This window comes from Mixophyes fleayi, chromosome 9 (genome assembly GCF_038048845.1).
Source record: "Mixophyes fleayi isolate aMixFle1 chromosome 9, aMixFle1.hap1, whole genome shotgun sequence".
NCBI lineage: Eukaryota > Metazoa > Chordata > Amphibia > Anura > Limnodynastidae > Mixophyes > Mixophyes fleayi.
In genome coordinates, this window is record NC_134410.1 from 117,225,937 (window position 1) to 117,238,234 (window position 12,298).

Sequence of the window (12,298 nt, forward strand, 5' to 3'; positions counted from 1 at the left end):
AACATCTCCATGTTTTCAAAGCCCCAGTTTAGTAAATATACCCCCAAGTGTGCATGTCCAGACCAAACACACTGACGAGCCGGCGGAAGTTGTTGTGTCTTCATATAATATTTACCTAGAAGTTGCCCATCTTTTAGCCAAGTGATCTTGGGAGGGGGAGATCCTTGTGCCTCACATGACAGGACTATGGAATTCCCGATAGTCAACTGGAGGGTCTCATTTTGTGGATGGGTGATGGACACAGGCACTAGAGACGGAGAGAAACGTTCATAGATATTAGGTAGAAGAGAACCAGTGGGTCCATCTAGTTTACACAGCTACTCAATACAACCCTTAAGATATTGCTATACGTCTTCACGCTAAAAGTTTTTTTTCTTTTTGTTTTTGGTGTCACTATTGGTGTGTATAGTAATCTTTATAATGACATACACATTGCACGTTAATGACATGTACAACAATCATACACACATCACAGTGCTCACCACTCCTCTGCGCTGTTCTCCCCTTCCTCTCCGTGCCCAGAAAGTAGGCATGTAGTACTACTTCTAGCCGGGTACTGCCAAGTGGCAACTCTTACCAGCCCCACCAGGGGCAAACGCAGGATTTGTAGAGGGGGGTTTCCACACCACACCGCCAGTGGGCGTGACCAGCATGCATGGGGGCGTGGCTATAATTTTAGACAGTGATTGGCTGCTCTCCAACTCTTCCTATCCCCATAATATACATGGGCAATGCTGCGTGCACTACTGTTAGGTGCACGCAGCTGTCCCTGTTCGAGCAGAGCTGTGTGAAGCGGGGGCAGGGTCCAGTCACCTCAATTATACAGTGCCCCAGGCTTGGAGGGGGTTTCCAGGCACTAGGGAACCCCCGCCCCCCCTCTGTTTGCCTATGCCCACTGCCGTCTGTGTGTATAAGTGCAGACGGGGCCCCACAAAGGCTATAAAGCTCACAGTCTGGCTCTCCTGGGGCCACAGATGCAACCATTGCTACCCCTACTGCTACACCTTTGTTTATTCATTTGTGAAACCTTGATTGACAGGAACAATGTCTCCATGGAAACTCTGACACACACTAAATGTATTTGTATGATAGTCACTCACGCTGTATAATCACGGTGTAGGTCAGTTCAGCTTCTCCAGCGACATTGGTCATCTTGCAGGTGTAAAGTCCTTTATCTGACCCCTGGATTTAAGATAGACCCAGAGAATTCAATAAGAAAAGGAAACTAACCAGGAAACATAGCTCATGACAAATTAACATGTATATTTTTTCTTATTATCACTGCTGACAAATCATGTAACAAGGAGTAGGCAACCGCAGCCAATCAGGAGGCACGTACAGCCGCACCACCGTTCTTACTTCTCAAATGGCTAGTATGGGTTGGGTCCAAGCTTTTCTCGTCCAGGCTGAAAGGGCTGCGGAATAGGTCTACATTCCAATAACAGAGTACATAGCTGGATGTGTGCCTAACTAGCATGGGCTGCACGAGGGTGTACAAAACCCCTTAAAATAAATAGAACATTACCTGCACATCCTGAATCTCCAGCCTCTGCCCGTTCTTCTGGATGGAGACGCTACTGCCGCTTGTGAGCGGTTGCCCGTTCTTATACCAGGTGACGGTTGGTTGTGGCATCGCGTCAGACTCACACATTAATGTCAGGGTCCCACCAGGACGAAGAACGGTCTCCTTGTTCCCGCTGGGCGGCTCTTTGATACTAGGTGGGGCTAGATAAACATATTCATGTATTAGTTGTTACTTAAAGAACTGGTAGAATTATAAAGAACCTTGTTACATATACTGTATAATCACCGAGTTAGAATACAGCAGTCCCAGATTCAGGGACTCTTTCCATGGAAAACGTTTACGGAAATATTACAGAAAACTATCAAGGTTTCCAAATACACATAAAGTGTAAGTATTATAAATTTAGTTAAAGTAACACAATGTTATAGTGGCATAAATCCCAGACACAAGCTACTCCCAGTGGCGCACGCAGGGGGGGTTTCTGAGTCTCTAGAAACCCCCCTCCCTGCGCTAACTAAGTGGCCACTGTCCTATACAGCAGCCGCGGCGCTGTCAAAGAAGCGTCCGTGGCGGTTCTGTATTGTATACAATCCTCCGTGCGCCCCTGACTCCAAAGTCTTCTGGTGCTCAGAACAATGGTTACACAATATGACAAGCAATTCAGAGACAATGTAGGTGGGTGTCCTAGAAAGGCATGACAGATGTCCGTCAAGAATTACTGCCTGAATTGTTGAAATTTCAGTGTTGTGAGTCATTTTGTGAGTCAATATTCATGAGATCAATTATGAACATCTATGAGATTTTTCCACCTGCCTCTCCACTCTATACAATTTATGGTTAAAGGTGGAAGCAAATCTAGGAGATCCTCAGACCTACTGAAGACCTCTTGGCTTTGTTTCTATCACCCCTTTAGCCCTAAAATATAGAGACTGTAGAGGTAGGGAGAAATGTCACGTCATCCAGTGCTCTACAAATTGTAACACAAACCTCCCATACACCTCTGTCAGCAGTCTCCAATGCCCCTTCTCTCTCCCCAAAGGTGCAGAGTAGGGTGGTGGGCCCAGGAGGCCTCCCAACTTTCTGTTCCGTGGGACAAAGCTAATCACAGGTGGGACAGCCCCTTCAAATTGGGTCCTGCCTATATCGTTTCGGAGGATTGCTGATACAGGGCCAATATAACACATAAAAGGTAAAATGAGATGAGCACAGATTTCTATTACTCACCATACACCGTGAGATGTACCCGCTTCTCATCAGATCCCGCTGGGTTCTGCACTTTGCACATATACATTCCCTGATTGGAGAGCTGAACTCGGGCAATCTGCAGGACTTGTCCTCCTGAAGGACAAGGAGTCATAAGCTTGAGATTAAACAGCACAATGATGCATGAGTAGACTCATTTTGGACATCCCACTTCTGGACCCATGACTTGGTAGGCGCATAAAACAAATGCTTCGAGGCATCTGGAAAACAGGGTTTTCTCACCTGCTATGTTACCTCTCAATCAAAACTAGCTGTAACCCATCAAGCTCCCATATAGTCTTACTGCCACCCGCATATACAAATAAACCCACCACATCTACACATGTTGGGCCCGAGTCAGTAAGGAAAGTAAGGCCAAAAAAATAGAGTAAATGTTCTCCGGGATAAACCATGTTACAATGTAAGGGGTGCAATTTAAGTTATTATTTTGCACATAAGTTAAATACTGACTGTTTTTCATGTAGCGCACAAATACTTAATAGTTTTATTTTTACACTGAAATGTAAAGTTGATCTAGGACATGTCCTACCCCAACTATAAATCTTGCACCACAATGCAACATGGTTTTGCCCAGGTGCAAAGTTACTCTTTTTTTATGCTTTACTCAACTTAATGACTCGTTCAGTTTTTCCCCATATATTTTCTGATAAATTTTGTCCGATATAGGGGTGTTACTTACCCAGCTTATCATTAGCCTTTAAAGGGACCACAAACCTTCCGCAGCGGCGTACAGAAACAGACATTAGACCATACAGGGTAAAACAATACCACATATTAAACAAAAAATACCAGGGGGTTAATTTATGAAGCTGCGGGTTTGAAAAAGTGGAGCTGTTGCCTATAGCAACCAATCAAATTCTAGTTATCATTTATTTAGTACATTCTATAAAATGACAGCTAGAATCTGATTGGTTGCTATAGGCAACATCTCCACTTTTTTAAACCCGCAGCTTGATAAATTTACTCCAAGGACTTTAAACACTCCAAACATAGCTTGCATAGTGAAGTAGGAGAAGAAGAATATGTAGACAAGCAAGAAGAAGAGGGCCCTGCTTGTAAGAGCTTACATTCTAAAGGGAGGGGGAACAGACAGGAGGCACATAGGGAAGGGGATCATTCGCAAGAGTGGGGGATGAGAGAGCGTGAGGTAGTCAAGCACAGAAAGAAGGTTAGGTGGATTGGTGGTAACGCCCACTGCGCATGTAAAATTGCACCATGTCAGAGACTACATTGTACCTGGCATTATGAGGAATCCCTTGCCAGGCTGCAGGATCTGCCCGTCCTTGTACCAGGTTACCTCTGGAGAGGGGTGGGACTGCACATCGCACACCAGGGAGATGGAACTGTGCAGAACAGCGCTGACGTTCTCAGTTCTTGCGCCGAGGATTCTGGGTGGAACTAAAAAAGCGAGGACAAAGCAAATAATGTCAGATCACTTACGAACCAAGATCTGTGTTTTACTTACAAACAACTATTATGCTGGTCACATAAATCGTCTCATCAACTGCAATCAGCCTACGATTTATAGATGGCAATTATCGGTACTTTAATATTCAAGAACACTTGTGTCAAATAATTATAGACAAAGAAGACATTTGTACTGCTGTGACAGATCGGTCTAAAGGGCCGGACCTTTGGAGACGTGGGTTCGAATCCCACTGCTGACATTAATTCGCTCTGTTCTGCAATCATGTCCATAGAACATTTACATTATTGCTCTCACCATGCACCAGTAGGGTAAAGAGTCTCTCTGCAAACCCCGCTGGATTCTCTGCCACACAGACATAGCTGTCGATATCAGTCACTTGCACTGAATGGATCTGTTAGAATAAAGAAGATAACTACATTTACTCCATGGGATTGAAGGTACAATAGACCATCATTATTACAATCGCAGTTTATTTCACTATATATAATTTCCTAACAACTTTTAATAGCTATGGAAATCAATGGTACTGCACTTCCTGTTCCACTTATATGTTGTACCAGAAACGATGGAGTAGCCTCACCTGTAGCCGTCTCCCTTCATCCAGGATTTGGTATTGGTCAGTGGTGCTCAGGGTCAGTCCGTTCCTCAGCCACGTGATTGTTGGCGGAGGGGTACCGGTGGCCTCGCAGGTTAGTTCCGCAGTTTGGTTGTAAATAACAGAGACCTCCTGTATCAGTCCATCTACCTCTCCGTGCAGGACCGGGGGAGCTAATAGTTGGATGATATGTGCCAGTTATTAGCATGGGATAAAATATATTTCAATAAATAAAGGATAGATAATAACATTACACATGCAGGGACTTTATCAAGTAGGTGCTAAACCCCTAATGGTGAATCCCATACAGTCTAAAGACATGATCATTGGGTTGTTCCTGAAAGATCGTACTTGCCAACTCTCCCGGAATGTCTGGGAGACTCTCGGGAGAGCAGGCAAGAATCCCGCATACTGGAATTTACATACACATGAATAATTATAAACATTTGGTACTAGAGCTCTCTCTAGCTGTTGTCTACAGCAGTGAATCCAGATATAAGTGCACAGTCAGTGCAATGGACCATTTAAACAGTTCTATTTAGAAGGGCAATCATCATGTGTTGGAGAATACTCACACAGGACCACCAGCTGATAATGCAGCCTGTCCTCCCCCGCTTCGTTACTGGCCTCACAAGTGTATTTCCCAGCATGCTCTGCCCGAACCATAGGAATCTGCAAGATGCGCCCATCTGAAAACACAGAAGCAATAAAAGGTTTTGTAAGTGAATAAGTTTGAAGATAAGTTACTGACAGACTTAAAGGGCAATTGGCCCCTTCTCCTCTCAGGCTTGCCCTCCATTGTACACATAATAAACCTCCTCTTACCCAGTAGTACCAATGCTCCATCAGAGGCAGAGATGGGCTTCCCGTCCTTGTACCAGGTCAGGGTGGGAGGGGGAATGGCATTGGTATCACAGTATAAAGAGATAGGATTTGAGGCCACAACCTCCCTATGCTCTGTAAATTCCTCCTCATCGTCCTCTCGAAATGCCAGCTCGAAAGCAGCGCTGGAGCTCCCTGGCCTGTGAAAAATTGGGGGGACTAAGGGGAGAGGGGGAAGACATACATATTATCATAAAGCTGTAATGTGCACAATGTGAAGTGTACTGAAAATATACCATACATCTCTTTTGCTGTATAATAGTTATATAAGCATATTGACTTGGGAGTGCACAGCGGTCAGCATTGCTGTTTCACGGAACTGGGGTCATGGATTTGATTCCGACCATGGCCCTATCTGCCTGGAGATGGGTGTGTGCAAGAATGGACTTTATGGAACATTGGTACTCACTGTCCTATTTAGTACCTCTACAATAGAACTATAACTTTCTATATTGGAAGCATAGTTTGGTTATATTGCCCCTGCTGGTCACAGCTGGTACTGCAGGAGCGGGTTCTTTTTCATTTCATAGATCTGGGTCAGGGGTGGGGTGTCATGATACTTGCCCCCACGGCCAAATCATCTATGTGAAGGGACATATTACCATGGGCATTAATATAAGACAGCACATGAAAACAGCTAACAACTCATAAATAAGTGTCCAATAAACTCATCTATAATTGTACAAATTCTAATTGGCACCAACCCTGAACGTTCACATAAAATTCTCTTTCATCTTCGCCGGCAACATTGGTGGCGACACACGTGTAGCGTCCCGAGTCAGGGACACGGATAGGTTGGATCTGCAGTACGTGTCCATCGCCCGAAATCTGCACTGTACCGAGGCTTTTCAGCAGCTGCAACGGAGACGCAAATATTGGTGCAAAATTAAGTGTAGGGTGAAAAGCAGAACAGAGTGTTAAAGCACTTTATTTAAATTGTGGAGTCTAACTATTTACTATGTTAGCTGGAACAAATAGTCAAAAAGAATCGTTAATGTAAATATTGTAGGTAAATTATTTTAATATAAATAGTTTTTTTTAATATTTACATTATGAAGCTCACTGTTTTCAGAAGGATAGTATTAACTTTGTAAAGCCAGCAGGTGTCGCTATAGCTCAGAAATATGATCTCGTACAACTGACAGCTTTTCCTACACTATGTAGATTTATATATAACATTTCTAATATGCTTTTCTTAGCAAATGGGGAAGTGCTACATCATGCTTTATAGTCGTCTCTGATTTAACCTTTAATAGAGAAGAAATAGCAATTTCCAGAACAGAAAGGAAAATATCAGAGAAAAAGGAGTCTCTTACTAGTTTAATAGGGTTTAATAACTGCAATGATATTCAAATGAAGCAAACTTTATAATATATAACATATTATAAGAGCATACCTTCCAACAATGAGACCTGGAGAATTGGGTCAAAATAAGCCCTGCCCTGATTTGTGCAAGCTCCACCCAGACCCTCTCCCAAAACACCCACTTTTGGATTAAAGCCCGCCCATTTCCTTCATCATCAACACCATTTATTTCTATAACGCCAGCAAATTCCGCAGCGCTTTACAATCGGAAACACAGTAATAAAACAATACTGGGTAATACAGACAGACAGAGAGGTAAGAGGGCTTCCATGCAAAATCCTTGGAGGTCCATGATTCGGGACAATCCCTCCAAATCAGGACAGTTGGGACACATGTAAGAACCATGGCATGGCTTGTAATTAATCTATAGCGTTCCACGATTTATTGAGACACATTGCTGAAGCTTAGCACTCCACGGTATATAATAACAACATTTCTGACCTGTCCGTCTTTGTACCAGTGCAGAATGGGTTTGGGCACGGCCCGGGATTCACATTGAAGGGTCAGGCTGCTGTTCACCTTCGTCTTCACCTCCTTGATGCCGATATTCTCCCCAGAGTCATCCCGCGTAATATGAGGAGGGACTGAGGAATAAAAGCAGGTCAGTGACCTTATCTGACGGCTGTCTCTAATCTCCAGGGACAATCCCAGGACTTTAAGATGTGTCCCTGGAAATTGTTGGTTTTGGAAAAGTCCCTGGTTTCAAATGTTCTCAGTGCTGACAGACTGTGCAGTGCAAATCCCTTTATTCTGTATACCGCATGCAATTCTCATTTTCGTTTTCCTACCTAGACAACGAGCAGGAGGGGGGACGGAGTAGCGTTCTTACTCCCTAGGAGGCGAAACAACTATGAGAGCACACTTCCGAGCCTTCACCTGCGGCCCCCAGCTCCTTCCTGCTTTATTGTCAGATTTGTTTGTCATAGATTATAACACTTGCTTAAAATGCCTGCTATGTCATGCTTGCCAACTCTCCCGGAATGTCCAGGAGACTCCCGGATTCCGGGTGGGTCTCATGGACTCCCGGGAGAGTATGACAGTCTCCCGCATCTGCCCACTTTATAGTGAAGTGGGCAGAATTGAATCCAAAATGCCGCGATTCACGGGGAATCGCGGCATTTGTCGTGTTTACGTCATTACGTCACAGGGGCGTGGCCAAAATGACACGATTTTTGGAGCCCAGCCCCCTGCACGCCCACCTGCCCCCGGCAGCTCCCGGATCATACTTGCCATAAGTTGGCAAGTATGTGCTATGTTATTACATATAGGTATAGCTTTCTTTGATTAAATGTATAGTTTTACCTTATTACTGAAATTAAGGGTAGTGTGCGGCGTTTTTGAAGTTTAGAGGGGCACACCATGTGGCCTGAAGTATATCTGGTTCCCATCACTGGCTGAGACAGTACAATGTGTAACAAGCTTAAATTCACAGCAGGAAGGTCCCCATTAGCTTATGTTAAAACGTCGCCCCCTATGGGTGACTATATATAACCTATTTCCTCGCAATATTACATGACAAGGTGTCGAAACATCTTCCCTCTAAAATATGGTGTGAAATATTGCTGGGGAATACACCTTCTTCTGGTTGGTTATGTGCAAATACCAAAGTGTAAAACATTGAATTAGGCAATTCTCAGGACAAATAAACTTATACAATATAACACATATTAAAGAAAAATGATGTCAATGATTTAATTTTGCAATAACGTACAGTCCCACAGCTAGCAGAACTTTGGTTCCATGGCAGCGCTTGCTGTTTAATGATGTTAGAGGCCTCAGGTTAAAATTGGACTAGCCCCCGTCCCCAATTGTTTGAGGGCCCCTGCTGCCTACTCTCCCGCGGTGCCCTGGGGGCACTGACTGTAATTACAATATCAACAGACTGAATAGCGGATTTAGAATTTGACATAAAAGCAATTTGGGCAGCTATCCCTTACAGCTGCCTCATGGAAAAGAGAAAGCTGATTTCCAATTTTAAAATTTGGAAGGATTTTCTCCACACTTTGACAAGGTGAAGGTAAGAAATGAGTCGTTTTGTTTGCAATTGGTTAGATGAACATGTGTCTTTCATCGGCTTTAACCACTAGGCAACATAAGTACTCACTAAACACTTTGACTTCATAATTCCGGATGGCTTCTCCAATCTCATTGGTGACCACACAGGTGTACTGACCAGCGTCATCTTCCTGGGCATTGAGGATTTGCAGTCCATGGCCTCCTGCATTAGACACAAGGAATGATCAACTATCAGCAATTAACAATTGTTAATTAAATAGTTTAATTAGTTACATAGTTAGTTTAATCTGCTACATAGAGACCTTAAGAGGGGAATTCAATTAGCCACGGTGTTCCTGAGAACGCGGCTCTGCAGTTTTACCATTACTATGGTGAAAATACACGCTCAGTTTTCACCTCTATGGGATGCGACGAAAAATAAGCAGATATTTCGGTAAACAGGTACACGCGATGTGTCTTCGTAATGCCCGCCAGACACTTTGCGCTGAATTGAAGACTCCATTTGTTATCGACTGTTTTGACAAAGGTTGTGTACTAAAGTCTACATCATCTATTCAAGAATGCGACTCATACCTTGATATACTGATGTATAAATTATTGACATATTAACGGTTAGCCACAAACCCTGCATATTGTAATTTACAAGTAAGTAAGTTAACATCCCTACATCAATCACATCCCTGATTTTAGTTTTTTAAAAACACATTTTTTTTTGGTCAAAATAAACTTAGACATTTACAAATCTGCTCCCGGACAAACCATGTTGCAATGAAAAAGGTATAAATGCATTTATTTTTCTTTTGTGCATGCAGGGAAAATACCGTCTGCTTTTGCATGTAGCACAGAAATATTGGACAGCTTTATTTTTACACTGTAATTTAGAGTTGAGCTAGGACACCCTCTCAACTCTAAATCTATCCAGACATTTTAAATTTGCCTCACCCCCTGCAGATTTACTTGGTTTTGCCCAGGTGCGAATCTGATCCACATTTTGCTTTGCTTCTAACGTTAAATGAGGCTCATAATGTTTAAAGGGATATCACAACTTTGTCCTGTACCTAGTACACAAGTTTCTCATATCTTGAAGTTCTACCATCAAAAACTCAATGACTTTTATAGAACTTGCGTCTTACAGTATTTACGACTAGATTGACTGAAGTGTCCATTAAGGTGTTTTGGAACGTAACTAAATTACTTACCAGGAATTATCTTCACATTACGCGAGTCTTTGAAGGGTTCCCCGTTTTTTAGCCAGGTAATAGAAGGTATCGGAAATCCCAGGGCTTCACAGATGAGTGATAGAGGATTATTCACAATGACTATGACTTCTTCATTAGTGGCATCATCAGGGGTTCCAGAAATGGTGGGACTCACTGAGAAGAGACACAAGATGAACAGCAGCTCGAGAAGAAGGCATCAAGAGTCCAGAAAGAGACCAGAACAAGCCAACAAACACCTATATAGTTCGTAGTCTTACCTAAAACTGTTAACACAAAATGTTTGCTCCTCTCAGCAACGGGATTAATGGCCAGGCAGACGTAATGGCCAGCGGAGAAGACGGTGGCGGCCTGAATGCGCAGCTCAGACCCATCGTTGGAGATCTGAACGCCATCTCCACTTTGTAATGGCTGCGAATCCCTGAACCAGGAGATGCGAGGTGCCGGGCGTCCTGAAAATACCAGTGTTACAAAACCAGCACATCCAGAAAACTACATTTCAGTGAGCGTCTTACCCAGTCCCCCTAGACTTATTCTCACCCGAGGCTCTGCAGCGAAGAAGAATGGTCTGACCCTCTGCTACTCGGTAAGCCTTGTCGTTTTCATCATCTTCTATGGTGGGTGGAACTGCAAAAAAACAGATTATTTGAGACAGTGGTGACAGATCACCGATATTCCCTTCCCCAACAGATAGCAGACCACTGTAAGGTTTATGGCCGGGAGTCCTATTCATGGTCGATACTGCAATGGCTCATTCTCCTTGAATTTCATTGCTGCCATTGTCTTTTGTTTGGTAAACTGTGATTGGATGCCTGTTACAGCCACTAATATCTGTTATACTCAACACGAGAGTCGTCAGTAGCAGTGAAAACTAAAATTGTCCTGCCAGCCGCACCAGGGGAATAAACTGGTACAAGTTGTCTAGGGTCAACATCTCGAATAGCAAGGGTCTACGACAATAGACTCCTGATGTTCTACTAGTTGGAGGGAGTGGGATTTTACAGTAAAACTATTAGTATGGGTAATATTTCTTTGAACGTTCTGTAACTCCATAAGGTCTACAAGAAGCAGCGCTACATAGATCTGAAGACAAGTACCTGAGATGTTCACGATGAAGGTCTTCTTGGCTTCTCCTGCTGCATTAGTGACAAGGCAAGCATAGGTTCCACCATCTTCAATATGTGCATTTAATACCTTAAGGACCCGTCCTCCTGAAAATCAAAATAGAGGATAATGAGAATCTCCATGACCAGATAAAGAGAAGTTACAACTCCAGACCCTCACATGCGATAGGACCACCAAACTGTGCTAAAAACACAATCCCTGACTGTATTATTTTACAGTAGAAGAGACAGGCTGCATGTTGGACATATTCCTACGGGCATTGTATCAGTTTTTCGGTGTAGGAATCCTGCCTTATTTTTATGTTAAATTATCAATATATCCTTAATAAAAAACCAAACAACCAAGTAGGGTTTATCCCGGGACGCCAGGCGAGGGACAATACCAGACGTGCCATTGACATCATCCATATTACAAATTCCAGGAGATCCCCAACTATTATGCTCTCTCTGGATGCTGAAAAAGCATTTGACAGGATCTCTTGGGACTTTATGAAAGCGGCTCTTGAGTCGTTCGGCTTCGCTGGCGACTTCCTCACTGGCGTCCTAGCATTATACACCACCCCTACTGCTAAAGTCCTGGTTAATGGCACTCCCTCAGAATCATTCTCCATTCGAAATGGAACACGACAGGGTTGCCCCCTTTCCCCTCTGATATTTGCTCTGATAATTGAACCTCTGGCTTCCCAAGTTAGGTCTAATCCTAGCATACAGGGGGTCAAGGTGGGTAATACGAACTCCAAGATCTCACTCTTTGCAGACGATATCCTCCTATCACTTACCCAACCGGGGATCTCCTTGCCCAACCTTTATGCCATCCTTCAGAACTACAGCGATGTTTCGGGCTATAAGATAAACTACACCAAGTCAGAGGCCATGCTGCTT

The 12,298-nt window shown here is 43.6% G+C and overlaps 1 protein-coding gene across 1 annotated transcript in view; it reads right to left on the reverse strand.

Annotated features, from left to right (window-relative positions):
- HMCN2 (hemicentin 2) overlaps positions 1-12,298 on the reverse strand; it is a 169,408-nt gene that overhangs the window by 38,250 nt on the left and 118,860 nt on the right. The window contains exons 47-62 of the mRNA XM_075185190.1: positions 11,390-11,503; positions 10,833-10,919; positions 10,553-10,744; positions 10,275-10,448; positions 9,164-9,277; positions 7,501-7,643; positions 6,399-6,549; positions 5,638-5,853; positions 5,388-5,501; positions 4,798-4,985; positions 4,512-4,608; positions 4,025-4,186; positions 2,750-2,863; positions 1,526-1,725; positions 1,101-1,182; positions 116-247 (exon numbers count right to left, since the gene is read on the reverse strand). Of these exons, the coding sequence (XP_075041291.1) occupies positions 116-247; positions 1,101-1,182; positions 1,526-1,725; positions 2,750-2,863; positions 4,025-4,186; positions 4,512-4,608; positions 4,798-4,985; positions 5,388-5,501; positions 5,638-5,853; positions 6,399-6,549; positions 7,501-7,643; positions 9,164-9,277; positions 10,275-10,448; positions 10,553-10,744; positions 10,833-10,919; positions 11,390-11,503 (2,280 nt within the window). The remainder of the gene's footprint in view (positions 1-115; positions 248-1,100; positions 1,183-1,525; positions 1,726-2,749; positions 2,864-4,024; positions 4,187-4,511; positions 4,609-4,797; positions 4,986-5,387; positions 5,502-5,637; positions 5,854-6,398; positions 6,550-7,500; positions 7,644-9,163; positions 9,278-10,274; positions 10,449-10,552; positions 10,745-10,832; positions 10,920-11,389; positions 11,504-12,298) is intronic.